Source organism: Natator depressus, chromosome 10, assembly GCF_965152275.1.
Source record: "Natator depressus isolate rNatDep1 chromosome 10, rNatDep2.hap1, whole genome shotgun sequence".
Lineage (NCBI taxonomy): Eukaryota > Metazoa > Chordata > Testudines > Cheloniidae > Natator > Natator depressus.
The window spans coordinates 58,020,066-58,042,663 of record NC_134243.1 but is presented as its reverse complement, the minus strand read 5'-3'; the positions used below and the strand labels follow the sequence as shown (position 1 = coordinate 58,042,663).

Genomic DNA, 22,598 nt, shown 5'->3' with positions numbered 1-22,598 from the left:
CTCTCCTGTCTGCTGAATTGTAGTACGCTTGTTTCTTTCAATGGCCCCAAAGAGATACTTGGTAATTTTAAGATTATAGTAAGATCAGTGACTTTTTTTATGGTTGTCAGAATAAGAACAAGCACACTGTATCTTTCACTTATAAGGACTGATCTGAAACCACTGAAGTCAATGGGAAAACTCCCATTGACTTCCGTGAGCATTGGCTCATGCCCTCAATGAACTTCTTCTCTGGTAAAATTGCTACAGTAGAACCTCAGTGTTACAAACTGACCAGTCAGCCACACACATAATTTGGAACCGGAAGTATGTAATCAGCAACAGTGATCCTCCCTCCCCCCCCCCAAAAAAAAAAAAAAAAAAAGCAAATACTGTACAGTACTGTGTTACACGTAAACAACTAAAATATAAGGGGAAAGGTTTTTGGTTTTTGTTTTTTTAAAGGTTTCAGAAGGTAAGGACCTTTCTGTGCTTGTTTCATTTAAATGAAGATGGTTAAAGGCAGCATTTTTATTCTGCATAGTAAAGTTTCAAAGCTGTATTAAATCCAACATTCAGTTGTAAACTTTTGAAAGAACCAGAATGTTTTGTTCAGAGTTATGAACAACCTCCATCCCCAGGTGTTCGTAACTCTGAGGTTCTACTATATATAGACTGGAGAATTTCAAAGCAGAAGCAAAAGTGGGAAGCAAATCATTGAAAGAGTCTGTATTTTGATATCCAGCCTTGTGGTTTTAGGCAACTCCTGATCTGTTAAAGGGCCAGCAAGACCTCGCACAACAAACAAATGAGGAGACAGCTAAGCAGATCCTTTACAATTACCTTAAGGAAGGGTTAGTAAACTTCATTAACTTTTACAGTAGAAATTGGAGATTGTATCTGCTTGAGGATTTTTATTTAATTTTTTGGGAGAGGTTATCTGGTCGTTTGAAGTATGTACCTGTAATCTTCTGGATGTTTTTCAGATTCCTAATTCCCATAGCAGTCTGTTCCTATGTGTTTTATATTCTACAGCATAAAATATTGTGATGCGTAGGGAACAATTAAGCAACAGCATATAGTAGCTGAAAAATTACAGTGGAGACTTCACCCTTAATATGAATATATAAGAAAAAGAAAATTATTTTAAAAACAACTTTTAAAACTTCTGTAAATACAGTTCTATATGTATCCAATGCAGACGTCTTTGATTTGTCATGCAGAGTTAGTTGCCACGGGGACCATTGTTTTAGTAAAACGCTACCTTGGAATGGATGGATGGATGGATGACGTAATCCTTCTTTCTTACAAAAAATTATAAATTAAATACACTATCATTAAAATTAGACTGTAAACCAAAAAGTATAGATTAATTAAAAATTATATTACTTCACTATTCTGAAGCTCAGCAATGTCCTTGAAGGTTACAAAAGAATCCCAGAATTCCCATCTAATCAGAACTTGTATGCTGTATATTGTTCAGGATCAGATTAAATATACTTTTTAAAAAATTAAAAATAAATTTGTGGGTCCGATAATTTAAAAAAAACAAGTGTATCTCCTGTGGTGTCAAAGTTCAGAAAATGTTTAAAGGCACAACACGTGAACTGAGCAGTACAGAAACGATTCCTAAATTGGTGTATAAAAAGTGGACTGTACACCTAAAAGTCTGAGGTAAGTTCCCCTCGTCCTTTGCATCAAGTGCCTTCTCCAGGTGAAAGATTGTCATATTTTTTGTTGTTGTATATTCTGAAAGTAACCAATTAAAAAAAAAGGCGGGGGGACGGGGAAAGCAGAGAATTTCAAATCCACACAATATACTTAAAATTTCTAAGCACCCCAATCCTCAAGCCTTTTAGGCTATTGATTTAGCAGAGTTTCTGGTAGCTGTGATATCCCAGAATGAGGGTGTTGTGACAATTGGGACATAGCAGGCAGGACTATGAGGGACCTAAACTTTATTGTGTTAAAGTTTCAGGCAGCTTGTTCAATAACTTATGTGCAGAACCCTGATCATGACTATACTGGCCTTCAGCTCAGAATTGTAATCAAAGAGCCAAGTAATCTTCCAGAAAATATTTGCAATACAATTTTTTAAATAATTTATTTCAAGTCTTTGTGGAATAGTAGTTTGCTCCTAATTGATTTTCATGTTGTTGTTTATATAATTTGGATGCTTGAGGTTTATTCCAGCCAGAGCTAAATAGTTGGTGTCCTAAATCATTGCATTGTTTACTTACATTGTGTCCGTGTTTCAGAAGCACTGATAACGATGATGCCACAAAGAGGAAGGTCAACTTGGTTTTTGAGAAGATCCAGACTTTAAAGTCAAGAGCTGCTGGAAGTGCACAAGTAAATAATCAAATCACTTTTGTTTGTGTGTTTCATAGCTATAAAATAGTAAAATACAGAACTGCAGATCATTGTCTAAAACCTTTTATATGGTTTGTAAAAGGAGACTAGGGTGTGCGTAATACACACAGTAGGAATTTGAAAAGATGCAAAAAAAGTAACAAGCTGGATTTGTATACTATGGCCCTGATCCAGCAAAGCACTTTAAGCATGTGAATAGCTTCATTGACTTCAGTGGGACTACTCGTGCTTAAGGTTAATCATGTGCTTAAGTAATTTGCTGGACTGGGGTCTCTGTGAAAGTTTACATACATTTTTAAATGTAAGAGTAGAGGAATCTGCCATGTAGGATATCTCTAAGTGAATTTTGCAGTTGTGTGTCAGAGACCCAAATTAAGGAGTAACTAAGGTTGCCAGCTGTCTAATCACACAAACCCAAACACCCTTGAGCTGCCACTTCCCTGAGGCCCTACCCCGCCCCTTCTCTGAGGGCACGCCCCACTCATTCCATCTCCCCCGCCTCCCATCGCTCGCTCTCCCGACCCTCACTCACTTTCTCCAGGCTGGGGCAGGGGGATGGGGTGGAGGAGGGGGTGTGGGATCTAGGCTGGGGCGTGGGGCTGAGGGGTTCCGAGTGTTGGAGGGAGCTCCGGGCTGAGCCTGGGGCAAGGAATTGGAGTGCGGGAGGGGGTGAGGGGTGCAAGCTCTGGGAGGGAGTTTGGTTATGGGGATGCTCAGGGTTGGGGCAGGGGTGTGGGATGCAGGCTCTGGGAGGGAGTTTGGGTGCAGGAGGAGGCTCAAGGCTGGGGCAAGGGGTTGGGGTGCGGGAGGGGATGAGGGGTGCAGGCTCCAGCCAGGAGGCACTTACCTCGGGGAGCTCCTCGGCAGTGGTGCAGCAGGGTTAAGGCAGGCTCCCTGCCTGCCCTGGCCTCATGCCACTCCCAGAAGAGGCTGGCATGTCTCTGCGGCCCCTGGGGAAGTGAGGGGGGCAGGTGGCACCTGCCACCTGCTGCCGGCACCCGCAAGTGCTGCCCCCACAGCTCCCATTGGCCGCAGTTCCCGGTCACTGGGAGCTGTGGAGTCAGTACTGGGGGCGGGGGCAGCGCGTGGAGCTGCCTGCCCCCTCCCCAGAGGCTGCAGGGACATGCCAGCCGCTTTCAGGAGCTGTGCGGAGCCAGGGCAGGCAGGGAGATTGCCTTAGCTCTGCGGCGCCTCTGAACTTTCGGTGCCTAATATCTCCTGGTTTGGCTTCAGTAGCCTCCGGGATATAGGGTGTGATTCTGGTGAAACCGGGAGGGTTGGCAACCCCAGTAACATTAGGATACCTCACTACTGTCCGAAGGTTATGTTGTCAACACCACTGTGGGTGGGTGTTGGTGATATACTGAAGGTATTTTCCAGTGGTTGTGGCTATATGGTGGAAGAGAGAGAGGAGACTTGTCTGAACTCCTACAAATAATTCCTGCTGACGTCTCATGTGCATTGAAAAGCAATTGTACTAAAGGAAAGGTGGTTGTTTATTGCTGTTGAAAAGAATGCTGAATATCCTCTGATTACAATGGCATGAATTGCTGTTTCTGCTGTGTGTGTTTTAAATAAAGAATTTGTCTAGGATGTTGTTTAATAGCAATAGTGCAGTAACATAATTTGACAGTCTGCATATTCAAAAAATAAGTGTTACTATTACCTGCCAAGATATCAGTTGTGTTTTTTTAATTCTAAAAGAAACCTGAAAAAAGCCTATTTGGTACCATTTTATTGATCAGAAGACTGAATTTGAAGTACCTTATCAATTTATTTTATTTTAGATTATGGGGGATCAGATTGAAAATATAAAACACAAGTGAATAATTATAAAAAGTATCTGTCCAAATTCTGCCATCAGAACCATATACTCAACTCCCATTGATGTCTGTCAAAGGTGCACAAAGTAATCTCGGAGTGGAATTTGGCCTGAAGTGTTAGTGGTTTATTCAATTGCTGTTTGTTGGGTTTTATTTTTGTAGAGCTATACAACACACACATGATTCTTTTGAGATGTTTTCTGTGCTACTGGAAATATGCCTTGAGCAAGCATCAAGAAGTTGAACAAGAATTACATCCTAGTGTATTTGAAAAAATTAGGTTATCTCAAACCATATTAAAACTGTCCCATGGTAACTTTCATAATTCTGGCTAACTGTAAAAAACAAATGATCACTATGGGTTTTTTTATTAGTTATGTCTGTTGATTTAAGTTTTTTAAAAGGAAATTGGAACATAATATCTTGGACTTTTAGGATTAAACATCTCTTTTAATTGCAGGTTTCTAATTCTTCAATTGAAGTCAAAGCATTGCTGGAACAAAAAACAGAACTAGAGAACAAGGTTGCAGAGCTACAGAAAAAGCTGGATCTAGAAATTAGGGTATTATATTTTGTTACTTACATTATAAAGAATAGAAGTACTGTTGCAAATGTGATGTTCTAAACAAGTGACAATCCACCTGATAAAGCGAACATTTTCTTTTATGTAAGATTTATGCTAAACTTCCCAGTAAACATTCTGTTCCTAAACTAATGATTGTGAATGCTTTGTAAACTTTGTGTGCTTATGTAATATGGGGCTTTGAATTTTGGAACTTTTATGTGAAGAGAATATTGCTGGGGTTATGAGCTCAAGACCTAGAAGATTCTGTGCATTTCTCATAATTCCTACATTTAAAAAAAATCATTATTTATATATCAGTAAATATACAGTAAATCATGCTAATGTTCTCATATTAGTGGGTGGAATTTGCATAAGTGCTTAACATATCAGACAAGTGTGATCATTTTGCATTATATAGTTACATTTTTGCTTATATGGAAGATTTTTCTTTTTTTAAAGAGTGTGCTTTTCTAAAAATAATCTCTCCCCATTGTTTGCTTTACATAGCCCTTGGGATGCCATGACGGAGAATTACATAAGTGAAACTTTCTCAAATAGCTGCAAAAGTAAAGCTCAAAAAAAAAATCTTTGTAACTATACTGATCAAACAGGTACAGCGTTCGTTTTCAATCTGGAACTCAAAATGATTAAGTGCTAAAAAGCACTGAAGAGGCTATGGAGGCAATTTAGTTGTAACAGATTATAGTGTGCTTTAAGTCTGTGATAGCGATCAGTGTAGTGGAGACTGATTGGCTAATACGGAGACGCCTTTCCTTTTCATATTTCTCATAAGAGTCCAGAAGCCATGCTTATCTTCTCCAATACAGGTCTTGTTATGAGATTTCATAGTCTAAGTAGTTTAATATTGTAATTGAAAAAGAATGAAGTATTGAGAGTGAATCTTTTCATACTTTTAAAAACAGGGCCTTTAATTTTGTTGTTAGCATGTTACCTCAGCTTCATTCTTTCATTGTGTACAATTTAGAATCAACAAAATGCCAAAGAAGAGAGAGACACTCCAAGAGCAACTCTGAAAGATCTACAACAGCAACTTGACAAAAGTGTACAAGAAAAAGATGCCTTAAAAAAGCGTCTAGGAGAAAGTGAGAAGGAACTCAGGCAAAACTTAGAGGAGTGAGTTTCTTGTAGAAAACCTCTTTGTGGAGTTTGTTCCTCTATTAAAACTGCAGATTAAATTTATCTATCACTCCCTCCTCCCCCCCCCCCCCCCCAAAGTTGATGCTTAGAAGACACTAAACCAGGGGCGGGCAAACTTTTTGGCCTGAGGGCCGCATCGGGTTTCTGAAATTGTATGGAGGGCCAGTTAGGGGAAGCTGTGCCTCCCCAAATAGCCAGGCATGGCCCGGCCCCTGCCCCCTATCCGATCCCACTGCTTCTTGCCCCCTGACAGCCCCCCCCCCCCCCCGGGGCCCCTTCCCCATCCACCCCCCCTCCTTCCTGACTGCCGCCCCTAACTGCCCCCTGCTGCCCCATCCAACCACCCCTTCTCCCTGACTGCCCCCGGACCCCTCGCCCCTAACTGCCCCCTTCCCCTAACTGCCCCCCCGTCCTATCCATCACCTCCTCTCCTTCCTGACTGCCCCCCCCGGGACCTCTGCCCCCATTCAACCCCCGTTCCCCGCCCTCTGACCACCCCAACCCCTATTCATGGCCCTGACCACCCCCCCAAACTCCCCTGCCCTCTGTCCAACCCCCCCCTTACCGCGCTGCCTGGAGCACTGGTGGCTGGTGGCACGGCTGCACCAGGACAGGCAGCCGCTCTGCGCAGCACAGAGTACCGGGTCAGGCTGGGCTCTGCAGCCCAACTGCCCAGAACATTGTGCTGCACGGCGGCGTGGCTGCGGGGGAGGGGGAACAGCCTCCTGGGCCAGGAACTCAGGGGCCAGGCAGGACGGTCCCAGGGGCCATAGTTTGCCCACCTCTGCACTAACCCAATACAATAGCAAGTACTGCTACTTTTATTATTACCTGAAGTGATTAAACTACTACCTCAAAACTGACCATCTGGGGGTATTTGAGGCAAAACTAAGATTTTTTTTTTAAAAAATTTTAAGATTTGTCTTAATGTGGGTTGTACTTACGCTGCATGGTCATCCAGTACAGGTAGGTTTTTTAAAACACAGAAATGCATGAGCGCTACAGTCAACAATGTTATCAATGAAAAACATTTAAGTCTAAAATAAAGTTCAGTATTCCACATGTGCATATTTGCTGCATAAGAGAATATCCCATTTTTACCATTAGAATGAAGACAAAGTCTCATTCTCCTTTGTGGGGTGGGGGATGACCAATATGCCCTGCACAGCTTCCACTATTATTGCCTCATTCGATCCCATCTCAGGCTGGGAGAGTGGGAGCAGGTCCTCAGAGTTTTATGCTACTTGAAAAACAATTTAACACCACTATAAACCTAAATTTTTCTTTTCCCTCTTGATGAGACTTTTTCAAGTGAAGATGGAGCGGGAACAACACCAGACTGAAATCCGGGACCTTGAAGACCAGCTCTCTGAAATGCATGATGAATTGGATAATGCAAAGCATGCTGTGGATGGGGAGAAAGAAGTTCTGATAGAGGTTAGTAATAAAAGAAGCTCAAGAATAATGTGCATGAGGATATCCTGAACAGTTGTATCCATGTCCCATTGAATGGGAGTTGTGGAAACAAGTATCGAATGTTAAAGATTGCCAGCTAGTAGATACTGGCTTCCCCTTTATATTGAGGCCTCTGGGATGAGATATGAACTGCTTTGGTGTTTATCTTTCAACTTGTGGTCACTTCTCTCTTTCTAGGACATGAAAGTACGCTATTGAGACACAGCAGACTAAGAAAACATAGTAACTGTCATGTAAAGTATTTTGTTGCAGTTTTAAAAATCCTCCCAACAAATCTGCCAGAGTTCTCAATGGAAAAGACTCTGATGAGCAGAGAATGGCTTGAGTAAAACTCCTGGAAGCTAAAGATATTCTTTGTTTAACTGATTTGAAAAACACACATGCAATCTGTGGTGTGACATTTATAACAGATTTCAGAGTAGCAGCCGTGTTAGTCTGTATTCGCAAAAAGAAAAGGAGTACTTGTGGCACCTTAGAGACTAACAAATTTATTTGAACATAAGCTTTCGTGAGCTACAGCTCACTTCATCGGATATAATGCATCCGATGAAGTGAGCTGTAGCTCACGAAAGCTTATGCTCAAATAAATTTGTTAGTCTCTAAGGTGCCACAAGTACTCCTTTTCTTTTTGCAGATATAACAGAGTAGTCTTTCAGGCCAATTATGTCCTTCATCAATTTTCTGAGGATTTTAGCATGCAGTTTATAAGCTAGTTTTACATTGATAGAAAAGAAAACGGAGAAACCTACAGTCTGGGCTCCCACCTGAGCCCTGTAGTGAATGAGTGTGGCACCTTCATTGAAGGATCTTGAAGCATTTAACAAATATGAATTAAGCCTCATATCACCCCTACAATGCAGGTAAGCCTTATCCCAGTTTTACAGACTTGAGTAATGAGGGATACAGAATGGAATGGAGAATAGAATGAAAAGGTTGTGAGTGTGACTCATCCAAAGTTACAGCGAGGCTCGGGCTGATCCAGGAATAGAGTTAAGCTCCATCTAGGAGAGCACATTTCTTTTAATACAAGACTGTAAAGAAAAGCTGACCACAGCAAAGCAAGTAAGAAGCACATTGTCACATTGTTGCTTAAATGTGCATGTAGAGCAATAAATGAAAATGTTATTTCGGCGGTGACAGTAACAAAAATATGTAAGAACAAAAACATGGAGGAGGATTAGAAAAGAGATGTGGAGAGCAGTACCCAGCCATCAACAAAAATCTAGGAGATTTATTATGCTCTGCGTGAACAGTAGCAAGGCCTGCGAGAGAAGCGGCAGAGCCAGTTGAGATGACACAGCTGAACCAAGCAGAAGATATTTTATATCATATACTGTAACTGAAATATCATAGTTGTATAGAAACTGATTATGCGTTTCCCAATATCTATTTGCTAGAACCAGCTAAAAAAGAGGTGTTTTAATTTGAGCATTTTCTAAACGTTTTTTAGGAGCTGATGCAAATGAAGCAGAATCTGCAAGAAATATTCATGACAAAAGAACAACAAGAAGAAATATTGAGAAAAAGGGAGCGGGAACTGACTGCTTTAAAAGGAGCTTTAAAAGAAGAAGTATCTAACCATGACCTGGAGATAGATAAACTTAAAGAACAACATGACAAAGAACTTCAGAACCTAAGAGAGGCTCTAGAAGAAGCAACAAAGGTGAGCTTAATGGTGACAATACATCATTGTGAGAAAAAATTAACCTATGCCAGGCTTTTTGGATTATATGCTTTCAAATCCTGCTGTGACCTCAGCACAATAAATAGTTAAAGTTTTGAGCTAGATCCTCAGCTGGTGTATATCAGTGTAACTTCACTAATTTCTGTGGAGCTATGCTGATTTACAATAGATGAAATTTTGACCCAAAAGTCAAATAATTATTTACCACTTGCTTAATTTTTCTTCTCTGTAGACTGTGAAAGAGAGTGTATGACAGAAAGGTGTGGTAGACCCAATGGCATGACTGAAACACTGAGGGTTGCCTTTAGATTGTCAAGTGCCTCTTGCTCACCAAAGATGACCAATACGGTAGCCTTTCTGGGACCAGGAGTAGGGTGACCAGATAGCAACTGTGAAAAAATGGGACAGGGAGTGGGGGGTAATAGGCACCTATATAAGAAAAAGTCCCAAAAAACGGGACTGTCTGTTTAAAAATGGGACATCTGGTCACCCTAACCAGTAGCCTTTCTGAGAAGTGTGAATCTGGTGCTGTTCTTCAGAGGATCCTTCCAGAAGCTTCTCAGAAGACAAAGCAACTGGGAGTCTTTGTACGCTTTTTCTAAGTGTTTTCATAAAATTAGAATTTTGTTCTTACAGCAGGAGGCTGGTGGTGTCTCAGATATCCCCTTCTTTCATTTTATGTCAAATGTGTCTGTTAAATATGGGAGTTCCAAAATGAAACATATCATTGACCTTTCCCAAAATGGTACGCCCAGTCCTGTGCATAGTAGCCTGATCATAGTAGACAGGAATCAGTTATGTTTAGGGAGTGGTGGGACTGCAAAATAGTTTTGCAGGCCCAATCAAAAATGCTCAGGTTAGCTCTGAACTACACACCTGATCCGCATACCTGTTGGTACTAGGTGACTTGTGGGTATCTTGATATTACTGGCCCAAAATATACTGAAAAATGAAAATAGGCTTTTGAAAGAAGGCTCTGTTTTATGTCTAGTGTGAGGGAAAGAGACATTTATAGAAAATGCTGTAAAAGACACTGTATATTCGTTATTTCTGATACAAATACAATTTATTTGAATGGTTTAAAAACTGAGATTTTTAGATGTTTACACACATCAGTTTATTTGTAGTGCGCAGTACCTCTTGTTGAGTGTGTCTAGCTGCCCAAATTTGTTATTTTCCTTTATCTGCATGCTTATACTGAGATATTTGCTTCACAGTGAGCTGCTTCAAGTAAATTAGTCTTTTTTTAAAAGAGAGAGAGAGAGAGAGAGAGAACTGGAACACTTAAAATCATTTTTTTATTATACAATAATTGTTGTGACAGCTGAACCCCGATGAACCATCTTTCAAAGGTACTCCATAGTAGTTTACTGTATTTCAGTTATGGTGCTGTAATTGCAAATGACAGGAAATGAATGAGTAGTCTGTTTGGTACAACAATAAAGCAGTCTGGGAAACAGCTCTATAACTGGGTTGCTGTGGCTAAGAGGTAGTTTATAAATAGCCATTCTTTACTTGCCTGGCATAGACTCTGATAGTGAGTTTAATCTGATGTACAAAAGTGAAACTTAATTCATTTTCATTGCTCTAAGGGCACCTCCTGCTCTGTCTTTTTACTTTCAGTGATTTTCTGTTCTTTAAATAAAACAGTTTATCATAATGGTTAAAAGCATTTTTATTCCTCAAATGATTAGCAAGCAAAAACCAGACACCGCAAAGAACATTTGACTAAGACCAGTTGTAGTATATTTGACAGATCATCTATCAGGAGACTATAACTTGCCTTTCGAGGGGGATAGACTCTGCTGTAATGGGTCATTTCCATATCTTGACTACTCATATCTTATATATGACACAATTTATTAGTCTCAAAAATATGTGGTGGATACACAACCATATACTACGAAAAGCATAGTTTATATAAGAGAAGTTGTGTTGACCTGTTTAAGTGTTGTTTGCATTATTAGAGCATGGAAAGATTTACATTGTAGGACAGGATACAGGAAGTTTACATTAAAGGTTGCTGAAAAGAGTCATTCTATTGTATGCAATGAATCAGGCAGATGTGTAAATACTGTAGGAATAGTTTACACATAGGAGGAAGGAATACTGGTATCTTGTACGTTGGGCTACATAGGCGTCAGTGTGCATACAGGGTGGTTCGTTTTCATGTTGCATCCCTGGCCTCACATTCCCTGTATCAAATAATGTTGTTTATAATTTGTCCCAGCCCTAAAAGGAACTGTTTTCCCTGCAAACAGGAGGGGATCTTTACAGCAATCCTAGATCAATAGAAAGGTGTCCACTCTTGGAGATATCAAGTGGATTGGCAGGTACAGTACTGAGCTCTTACAGAATGCATGACCAGCACACCACTTGTATGTCTTTCATTCCAGGTTAGAAACATAGCCAGGGTAATCTGATGGGAGTTCAGAGGCAGATGTCTGTCACATGTGCAGCTCTGTACATGTGCTTATTGATTTGATGGTTGGTTTTGGCACAGATCATTGGTAAACCATGGAGTGATGATATTTAAGTTCTGAATTAAGGTTTCCTTTCATGGTTTTTATATTAAGATCTTCATTTTCTTTCCTGTAACAACCTTCCTCCCAGACTTTTGTGACCCATCATTGCTTTAGTTTTCATTTTGGTGTCCCTGATTGACAGTCACACTTGCCACAGAGAACATAGTTTCACTTATTAATGAAATGCTTCCAGACTCTCAAAACGTAATGAGCAGACACTGGTTTTCCATTTAATAATACTTCTGCACTTCTATAGTACTGCTCCATCCAAGGGTAAATAGCATTTTACACATACTGATTTAATGGCACCTCTCTAATGACAGTCAAGGATATAGAAGTAAGGAATAAGACTCCCTTTGCCAGCCACTGAAATTCAGTCCTCTCTGCTGTGGAATGCAGTGCACAACAACACTACACAGCCGTTTAGGGAAGAAGGTGGAGAATTTTGTCAATAGATAACAATATCAATTTGGAGGTTAGGGAGGCAGCATGTAATTATCTGAGTTGGAACTTGGTCAGCACAAGACAACATTGCTACTCTTATGAAAAGTGCCATGGAAACTTTAATGACCATACGTTGGCAGGTCGAGTAAGTTTTAATGACACTTTTTCATAGACAGCATCTCCAGTGGGCTCCCCTTCTCCTTCTTATTTTTAATTGTTAAGAACCACCAGTGTGCTCAGTGCAGTAGACAGCATGGAAGAAGACAATAATCCCTGTTCCAAAGAGTTTACAGTCTTATACAGAAAGACTTTAAAACTTTTTTTAAACAGAGCCCCAGTCATGCCGCAACAACGTTTTTGCCCCATCAGGCAATGGGAGCTTAACCCAGAATTCCAATGTGCGGCAGAGACTGCGGGAACTGTGGGATAGCTACCCAGAGTGCACCGCTCCGTAAGTCGATGGTAGCCACGGTAGTGAGGACGCACTCCACCGACTTATTGCGCTTAGTGTGGACATACACAACTGACTGTATAAAATTGATTTCTAAAAGTCGACTTCTATAATATCGACCTAATTTCGTAGTGTAGACATATCCTTGAAAAACTACTGTCCCTTAGAAGTGTCTCTAGTCTAAGTACTGAGCAGGCCAATTCCTGCCTACCTTGTGAGATCACTGTCTCTATTTAAGTTGAATAATGTAATGCTTTGTTTAAAAAGCAACTCCAGAGGTGCAATCTTCAACCCCTGCAATTCACATTTTACAAAGTACCGAATGCCATTTGATTCAGGCTGGAATTATGTTACTTAAGTAGCCAAAGAAAGGAAAAGAAATAATACATAGCTCTAGATAATACATTTTTATTGAACTAAGACAAAATAAAAGTAATGGCTCTGCACCTTTGGGTCTTTCACTTGTTTAGTATGAAATTTAAACAACCTAAAAATAAACCTTTCAAATTAGTATCAATTATAATTGATGCATCCATGTTAACTTTGCCTTTTGGAGAATGTTTTTCTAAAAATTCTGCACTAATTTATTTTCTGAGTCTTTAAAGCATAAAACATCTGACTCTGTAATAGAATTTCATAATCTCCAAAGTGCATCACCATGAAACAAAGTTTTTGCACATCTAGAAATCTACTTAATGATCTTGGCAAGTCATTAGACAAATTCTACAAGGTACAGATTATAGGATCAGTCTTTCTGTAAACACCCTGTGAAAATACAGAGTGTAATTTATTATTTTTGAGGCTCTCTTAGCCTACTGTATGTTTTGTTGCAGGCATATTATCTGAAAGTAAGTCCAATGCTTGTGTCTTCATATGTCTGTCTGACAGTGCCATCAGTGAGGCCCTTAAATCTTTATCAGTAGGGTAGCAGTGTGTGCTTACTTATTTTAATGTGGCTCTCAACTAATGGTTATGGCTCATCCTAGTTAAGTTTGGTAAGATGGGGATGGAGAGGAAACTTATTCATCCAGCTACAGTACAAGCTTAGAACATTAGTTAATATTTTACTATATTCTTTGCAACTACTTATGACCTTGACAAAACTGTTGGCATAAGCCAATTTGAGAATGTCATGATACATAGCTAAGAAGATAATATGATACTGAAATAACTATTTCTTGAGAGGTTAATTCTTGCTATTGTAACAATGTTAAATGCTCAGTATTAAGTCCTGTTTACATTACAAAATAAAATTGTTTGTTTAGTATGTTCTGTGTAACAAAGGTGTTACAAACACAGGCACCTGAATGTTGGGCTGTAATCTTTTGTTCCTTTTCCCAGATGAAAATCCAAGTAGTTTTGAAAATGATATTGGGTATATAACACAAAACAGTGAAAATGTTCCTGGCTAGAAAAAATATTCAACTGCCTGACAGGTGGTTTGATTTTATTTAAAACATTTGTTTTTCAGTTGTCCTATTTTGAGGTAGTCACTTATTAGAAAACAATTGATAAAGAGATTATAGTTGGTAATGGAGGGGAAAATACTGTATGATCTTCTATTTATATATATATGTGCTTACCTCCTGTAATGTAGTGAGTATTCAGGGTAGTTGCAGCACATACCACTCTGGGGTCAGAGATAAACATACCTTTAAAGCTCTAGTTAATGAGTGACTAAGAACCAGTAACCTCCAAAAGCACAGTAATATGTTAAAACAGCCAAGTTTCTTTTTGAAAAGAGGTGCATCGTAAATAAAAACAATGACAGTTAGAACTGTAATAGATTTGTCATGTGGTTATAACTGCCTGCTATTACTACTTCTCTTCAGTTTGGTACTCTTAATAGTTCATTTTGCTTTCACCCAATATTTCTGTTCCCCTTTACCGCATATGTCACTTATCCAATAAAATTTTGCACTTGTTGGCGCTTTTCATCCCAAGATCTAACAGCACTTTATAAAGTTACATGCAAGTTAAAATGATTTGCACAAAGTGAAAAAGCAAGAGAATTGGTAATAAACCACATTATTCCCAGTCATGAGCTTTAATGACTAGATGACATTGCCTCAATAATTAATCCTACTTTAGGGGGCCTTGTTTTCACTGTAAATATACAGTGTTATAACACGAGTGTTGCCCCTAACTTGAGTCCCATCCACACTCATACCTTTAACTTGAGTGTGGCTGTGCTTTTAACTCAAGTTAGCTGGCCCTTCAAGGAGTATAGGCTACATCTCGTGTTAGCACAACTTGTCAGTTGCTAATACTTTCACTCTTTGCTGCTAATCCAATCACTTTGCAGTTCACGTGTTTGTTCACCGTGTGGCAACTCTCACTGAAGGTAGGCTAACTTGAGAGGAGTTAACTTTGCAGAACGATTTTCTGTCGGAAAATGCAGTTTCAGCAAAATCCAAAATTTCCTATGGGAAAATTTTTCTTTTTTCCATCAGGAAAATTGCAATGAAATTTCATTTCAGGTGGTCTCACCCCAGATTGGAATATTTTGAACCCACCCAATACCACAAAACGTTAAACTTCATTTTCCTATCACATTGTCTATGGGAGTTGTAGTTCTGGCCTCCGTTCTCTTCTATTGGCCCGACACCGTGGAGGACTACCTCTCCTATTAGGTAATGTGCTAATTAAATCTGACTGAGTTGTGTGATGCATTATGGGAGATATGGCCCAGCCAGGGAGCCAGGCCCATAGGAGAGAATAAGGGCATCAGACTCTCGAACTACAACTTCCATAAGGCAATGTGCCACAATGGGAAAATGCAGCTTAATGTGGAAATGATTGTTTTGAAGTGTTTTGAGTCATTTCAGCAAACTTAAATGAAACATATCAGTTCTGGGAAGGTCAAAATGTTGTGTGTATGCATTAGGATAGTCTTTAATTACATTGTCACATACATTTTTATTCTACTTGACCCCTGCCTTATTCAATGCATGGATGGTACTCAGTGAACAGCTGTTCCATATTTTTGTTTTCTTCTCATTGTTCATCATGTGGTCCCAGGCTTTCTTTACTGCACGCAGTTCAAACCATGCTCTGAAGACAGAATTATTCATTTCCTCATGGGCTTTTTTATGGTGCTTATCAGTACAATATCTGAATGTTTTTCAAATATGAATTAATTTATCTTCACAACACCCCTGGGAGGTGAGGGGTTGTAGATGGGGAATTGAGGCACAGAGAGTAAGGTCAAGAGTATGCACTAATTTTGGGTGCCCAATTTGAGACATGTAGGACCTGATTTTTCAGAGCACAGCTGCCAGTGAGCCTGGTGCCCACCCCAGTGGGCAGGGCTGAGAGTGGTACAGCCACACCAGAGGAGCTGCCTGGTCTGGGTTCCCAGTAGAGCCCTGCAGATCCACAGACATAAATTTTGTATCCACACAGGGCTCTACTTCCAGAAAAGTCTTAGTCCTGTGCCAAGTGAAGTCAGTGGTAAAACTACCAACACCTTCTAGGGAAGCACTATCAAGCCCTGTATTTGTAACCTGGGTCATCCATTGCAACCTACTTGCCTAGGTCCAGGGACTAGTATAATTCTATTTATTATGCAGGATAAAAGAAAAATAAACTATATGTTCTTAACTGTAACCTTTACTCAGGGCTTGTCTACATGCAGAGTTGCACCGATTTACCTCTTAATTAAACAGGTGCAAATGGCTGGGTGGACACTCTTATTTCAATTTAACCCACCAAAATAAGCCTTAAACTGAAATAAGCACCCACACAGCCTTTTGTGCTGGTTTAATTAAACCAGTTTACACATACTGGTGCAAATTTATGTGTAGAAAAGGCCACAGTATTTTATACTATATGTTTTCAGGGTAGAAGTGGGAGAGGGAATATTTATCTGTCCCTGAACATGTGCTGTGTGTCCAGAGGGAGCACAGCAGAAACTTACCACAGTGTATGTTCCTGCCCTTTAAATGTCCCTCATTTTCTGCAGGAAGTTAGTCTTTAATTTATTTTTTTTAAATGCGGATTTCGTGTTCATTTGAATGAACCTTGTAGGCAGGAATTTTCCCACAGGAGAAGAGGACTTTTAAAGGGCAATGCTGTCATTAGTGAGTTCTACTTATTGTGGAGCTGAGGCGCTTAAATGTAGCCTTAGGTGTAGTTGTTGTTTTTCAGTAGGGAAACTTTGTCACAATTGTGTACATGCTGTATTCAAAGGAATTTTAGAACTGGGCTGTTTTTAGTTGAGATACATACTATTGCAGTTCCATTCTAATTACCATGGACAGTAATTTGCAATAAATATTTGTGTCTTTAAAGCATCACATTCAAAATTCATATTAAAAACAATGAACTAGGCTCACATCTGATCTTCACTTTATTTTGGCAGGGATATTTTCATTCCTCTTTATGTCTAGTGTCGAGCCAGCCATTTAAAATCTGTAATTGCCCACAAAGCTGATTGGCTAATCCTCTAAACCATCTGTGGAAGGTTTGCAATTTGACCTGATATTTCTCCAGAATTAAAATGCATGGGAACTTTGTAAAGATTCCAATGTTTTTGGTCTCTGCAAACAGATTCTTTTCTTTGGGTGTGACCTTTTCTTGTTGTCCTGAACTGATTTTTCACACTTGGCCTTTCCTTTTCAAGTCTGATCATTTGTTCTGTGTATGATGGCTTGAATCCACTTACACTAAACTACTGCCTTGTTTTGGAGGTTATATAAAATCATTCCAAACAACATACACAGTGTTTCATGTTTAAAATAGATCTGTTTATATTTTTTTTCCTTTTTGAGCCGCATATGTTAATACAATTGCCATGTTCTTTTAATAACAACATGCTTGTCAATGATTAGATTGAGTGTACCTCATTAGAGCTTCTGCAGTCATCTTATTATGTGCTATTAGTACTGTAGAGTCAGAAAGCTAGATTCAGTCCTGGTGTTAGTGGACGGTTGCACTGGATCTGAATTTAGCTCTAAGGATTTAGAATAGTGTGTGTGTGAGAGAGAGAGTGAGAGTGTGTGCGTGTGCAGGGTGTGCAGCTGAGCTTATGTAACAGCATTGCTACTGAGTTTGTGAGCTGCTAGTGTAGCTGGGGAAAGAAGCTGCTTGCTTTAATCCTCTTTCCACATGGCAGAATGACAACATCATGAAAGCAAAGGCTATTGTTTCCCCTGTGGAATTTGAGCATCATTTTCGACAATATTATTGTGCTTGGAAATATCCTCCTGATGCAGGTCTGTAAGAGTGTCCACATGGGTGATGTTGAGTAAGGTGGCTAGGAAGACAAGGTTGCAGATAATACATGGCTCTCACTTCACACCGTGATACACTTATTAGTTTCACATTCAAATGGGGATGCAATTCACAAGCATAATTTTTTAATATCTATATGAGTGGGGTTTACAAAACCGCTTTGCAGATTCAACACATTTGGAATAATTGTAGTAAAAGCTGCAAAAATTGTATTTGTCCCCAGATCTGTGGAACACTAATGCAATATCTCATGCGCAATGTACTCTGTAGATCTAGTTGGGTTCAGGGAATTTCACAGAATAAAATGTCCATGGAAAATTTTAACTTTTAAGTGAAAAAATGAAAAGTGAAAAATTTTGACTGAATACCAAAAATGTCAAATTGAAAATGTCACTCTGATGTCTCATGGGAGTTGTCATTTGGGTGCCTCAGGTCTACATTCTCTTCTATGAGCCAGGCTACCTGGTTGGATTACATCGCCCATGATGCACCACCATTTCCCCATTTGCAGAACCAGGCATCATCTTAGTTCCTGGTTATGGTGCATCATGGGAGATGCAGTCCAGCTGGGGAATCCACCTCATAGAGACTAGACAAACAAGGCCCGCAAACTACAACTCCTATTATGCACCATGACAGTATGTTCAAACCTAAAATTGTATGTTTTGGGATTAGTTTTTCGATGAAGAGTTGAAATTTTCAATGGAAGCAGGTCCTATTTGTGGAAATTTTTGTTTAAATGAAAACCCAATTTTCCTTGGAAAATAAGTTTGGATGGAAATTTTTCAGCCAGCCCTAATACTCTGGTGTATTTTTATTTATTTTTTAATAAGTTTATGTTGTATTGTAGGTATGCAAGATGTGATCCTTTGTCAATTTTCAGTGACTCAGGCTCTGTGTTCCTTTTCCTATTTTGGATGATCACACTAAAAAGGGGTGAGCATTTAAAGGATATGAACTAAATTTTGAAGACCCATTAGGTTTAATGGTGGCAGTCACCACTTGTTGATGCTATATTACTTCTGTCTGACGAGCAAACAGAACTGCAGTTCCCTCACATGGGATTTCTCAGATTGATGCTGCAAATAGGACATTCTCACCATACTGTGGTTGTTGAATAATTCCTGTTAAGATGCCTCAAGGAAACTGAGTAAATTGTATTTACACAAACAGCAAATACAAAACAGAAAACAGAAAATGTATGAAAAGCCGCTAACTTTAAAAAGGGAACAGTGCAAGTCAATAAAACCACTAAAAGAAAAGGAGGACTTGTGGCACCTTAGAGACTAACAAATACATTTGAGCATAAGCTTTCGTGAGCTACAGCTCACTTCATCGGATCCATTCAGTGGAAAATAGAGTGGGGAGATTTATATACACAGAGAACATGAAACAATGAGCGTTACCATACACACTGTAATGAGAGTGATCAGGTAAGGTCAGCTATTACCAGCAGGAGGGGGAGGGGACCTTTTGTAGTGATAATCAAGGTGGGCCATTTCCAGCAGTTGACAAGAAAGTCTGAGGAGCAGTGCGGGGCGGGAGAATAAACATGGGGAAATAGTTTTATTTTGTGTAATGACCCATCCACTCCCAGTCTTTATTCAAGCCTAAGTTAATTGTATCCAGTTTGCAAATTAATTCCAATTCAGCAGTCTCTCATTGGAGTCTGTTTTTGAAGTTTTTTTATTAAACAATTGCAACTTTTAGGTCTGTAATCAAGTGAGCAAAGAGATTGAAGTGATCTCTGACTGGTTTTTGACTGTTATAATTCTTGAGGTCTGATTTGTGTCCATTTATTCTTCTACGTAGAGACTGTCTAGTTTGGCCAATGTACATGGCAGAGGGGCATTGCTGGCACATGATGGCATATATCACATTGGTGGATGTGCAGGTGAACGAGCCTCTGACAGTGTGGCTGATGTGATTAGGCCCTATGATGATGTCCCCTCAATAGATATGTGGAAACAGTTGGCAACGGGCTTTGTTGCAAGGATAGGTTCCTGGGTTAGTGGTTCTGTTGTGTGGTGTGTGGTTGCTGGTGAGTATTTACTTCCAGTTGGGGGGCTGTCTGTAAGCAAGGACTGGCCTGTCTCCCAAGATCTGTGAGAGTGATGGGTCATCCTTCAGGATAGGTTGTAGATCCTTGATGATGCGTTGGAGAGGTTTTAGTTGGGGGCTGAAGGTGATGGCTAGTGGCGTTCTGTTATTTTCTTTGTTGGGCCTGTCCTGTAGTAGGTAACTTCTGGGTCCTCTTCTGGCTCTATCAGTTTCTTCACTTCAGCAGGTGGGTATTGTAGTTGTAAGAATGCTTGATAGAGATCTTGTAGGTGTTTGTCTCTGTCTGAGGGGTTAGAGCAAATGCGGTTGGCCTAAAAGTGACAGGTTTCAGAGTAACAGCCGTGTTAGTCTGTATTCGCAAAAAAAAAAGGAGTACTTGTGGCATCTTAGAGACTAACCAATTTATTTGAGCATAAGCTTTCGTGAGCTACAGCTCACTTCATTGGATGCATACTGTGGAAAGTGTAGAAGATCTTTTTATACACACAAAGCATGAAAAAATTCCTCCCCCCACCCCACTCTCCTGCTGGGAATAGCTTATCTAAAGTGATCACTCTCCTTACAATGTGTATGATAATCAAGGTGGGCCATTTCCAGCACAAATCCAGGTTTTCTCTTCCCCCCTCCCCCCCCAAACCCACTCTCCTGTTGGTAATAGCTTATCTAAAGTGACCACTCTCCTTACAATGTGTATGATAATCAAGGTGGGCCATTTCCAGCACAAATCCAGGGTTTAACAAGAACGTCTGGGGTGGGGGTAGGAAAAAACAAGGGGAAATAGGTTACCTTGAATAATGACTTAGCCACTCCCAGTCTCTATTCAAGCCTAAGTTAATTGTATCCAATTTGCAAATGAATTCCAATTCAGCAGTCTCTCGCTGGAATCTGGATTTGAAGTTTTTTTGTTGTAATATCGCAACTTTCATGTCTGTAATCGCGTGACCAGAGAGATTGAAGTGTTCTCCGACTGGTTTATGAATGTTATAATTCTTGACATCTGATTTGTGTCCATTTATTCTTTTATGTAGAGACTGTCCAGTTTGACCAATGTACATGGCAGAGGGGCATTGCTGGCACATGATGGCATATATCACATTGGTGGATGTGCAGGTGAACGAGCCTCTGATAGTGTGGCTGATGTGATTAGGCCCTGTGATGGTGTCCCCTCAATAGATATGTGGAAACAGTTGGCAACGGGCTTTGTTGCAAGGATAGGTTCCTGGGTTAGTGGTTCTGTTGTGTGGTATGTGGTTGGTGGTGAGTATTTGCTTCAGGTTGGGGGGCTGTCTGTAGGCAAGGACTGGCCTGTCTCCCAAGATTTGTGAGAGTGTTGGGTCATCCTTCAGGATAGGTTGTAGATCCTTAATAATGCGTTGGAGGGGTTTTAGTTGGGGGCTGAAGGTGATGGCTAGTGGCGTTCTGTTATTTTCTTTGTTAGGCCTGTCCTGTAGTAGGTGACTTCTGGGAACTCTTCTGGCTCTATCAATCTGTTTCTTCACTTCCGCAGGTGGGTATTGTAGTTGTAAGAATGCTTGATAGAGATCTTGTAGGTGTTTGTCTCTGTCTGAGGGTTGGAGCAAATGCGGTTGTATCGCAGAGCTTGGATGTAGACGATGGATCGTGTGGTGTGATCAGGGTGAAAGCTGGAGGCATGTAGGTCGGAATAGCGGTCAGTAGGTTTCCGGTGTAGGGTGGTGTTTATGTGACCATCGTTTATTAGCACTGTAGTGTCCAGGAAGTGGATCTCTTGTGTGGACTGGACCAGGCTGAGGTTGACGGTGGGATGGAAATTGTTGAAATCATGGTAGAATTCCTCAAGGGCTTCTTTTCCATGGGTCCAGATGATGAAGATGTCATCAATATAGCACAAGTAGAGTAGGGGCGTTAGGGGACGAGAGCTGAGGAAGCGTTGTTCTAAATCAGCCATAAAAATGATACAATTAACTTAGGCTTGAATAGAGACTGGGAGTGGCTAAGTCATTATGCAAGGTAACCTATTTCCCATTTTCCTACCCCCCCCCCTTCTCCCCAGACGTTCTTGTTAAACCCCAGATTTGTGCTGGAAATGGCCCACCTTGATTATCATACACATTGTAAGGAGAGTGATCACTTTAGATAAGCTATTCCCAGCAGGAGAGTGGGGTGGGGGGAGGTATTTTTTCACGCTTTGTGTGTATAAAAAGATCTTCCACACTTTCCACAGTATGCATCCGATGAAGTGAGCTGTAGCTCACGAAAGCTTATGCTCAAATAAATTGGTTAGTCTCTAAGGTGCCACAAGTATTCCTTTTCTTTTTGACCTAAAAGTGGCAATTCTTCAACAAAAAAACTTCAAAAACAGACTCCAATGAGAGACTGCTGAATTGGAATTAATTTGCAAACTGGATACAATTAACTTAGGCTTGAATAAAGACTGGGAGTGGATGGGTCATTACACAAAGTAAAACTATTTCCCCATGTTTATTCCCCTTTCCCCCCACCCACCCACTGTTCCTCAGACGTTCTTGTCAACTGCTGGAAATGGCCCACCTTGATTATCGCTACAAAAGGTTCCCACTACCCCCGCCCTCCTGCTGGTAATAGCTCACCTTACCTGATCACTCTTGTTACAGTGTGTATGGTAACACCCATTGTTTCATGTTCTCTGTGTATATAAATCTCCCCACTATATTTTCCACTGCATGCATTCGATGAAGTGAGCTGTAGCTCACGAAAGCTTATGCACAAATAAATTTGTTAGTCTCTAAGGTGCCACAAGTCCTCCTTTTCTTTTTGCGGATACAGACTTAACACGGCTGCTACAGTAAAACCACCGGTGCAGTTT

The 22,598-nt window shown here is 40.3% G+C and overlaps 1 protein-coding gene across 3 annotated transcripts in view; it reads left to right on the top strand.

Annotated features, from left to right (window-relative positions):
* The window catches only part of CGNL1 (cingulin like 1), a 114,492-nt gene that overhangs the window by 40,161 nt on the left and 51,733 nt on the right, over positions 1-22,598 (top strand). For 2 of the 3 annotated variants that reach the window (XM_074966260.1, XM_074966259.1), the window contains exons 3-8: positions 739-833; positions 2,238-2,331; positions 4,636-4,737; positions 5,726-5,874; positions 7,200-7,335; positions 8,825-9,037. In XM_074966260.1, coding sequence (XP_074822361.1) covers positions 739-833; positions 2,238-2,331; positions 4,636-4,737; positions 5,726-5,874; positions 7,200-7,335; positions 8,825-9,037 — 789 coding nt within the window. The remainder of the gene's footprint in view (positions 1-738; positions 834-2,237; positions 2,332-4,635; positions 4,738-5,725; positions 5,875-7,199; positions 7,336-8,824; positions 9,038-22,598) is intronic. The other variant, XM_074966261.1, reaches the window with a different exon arrangement.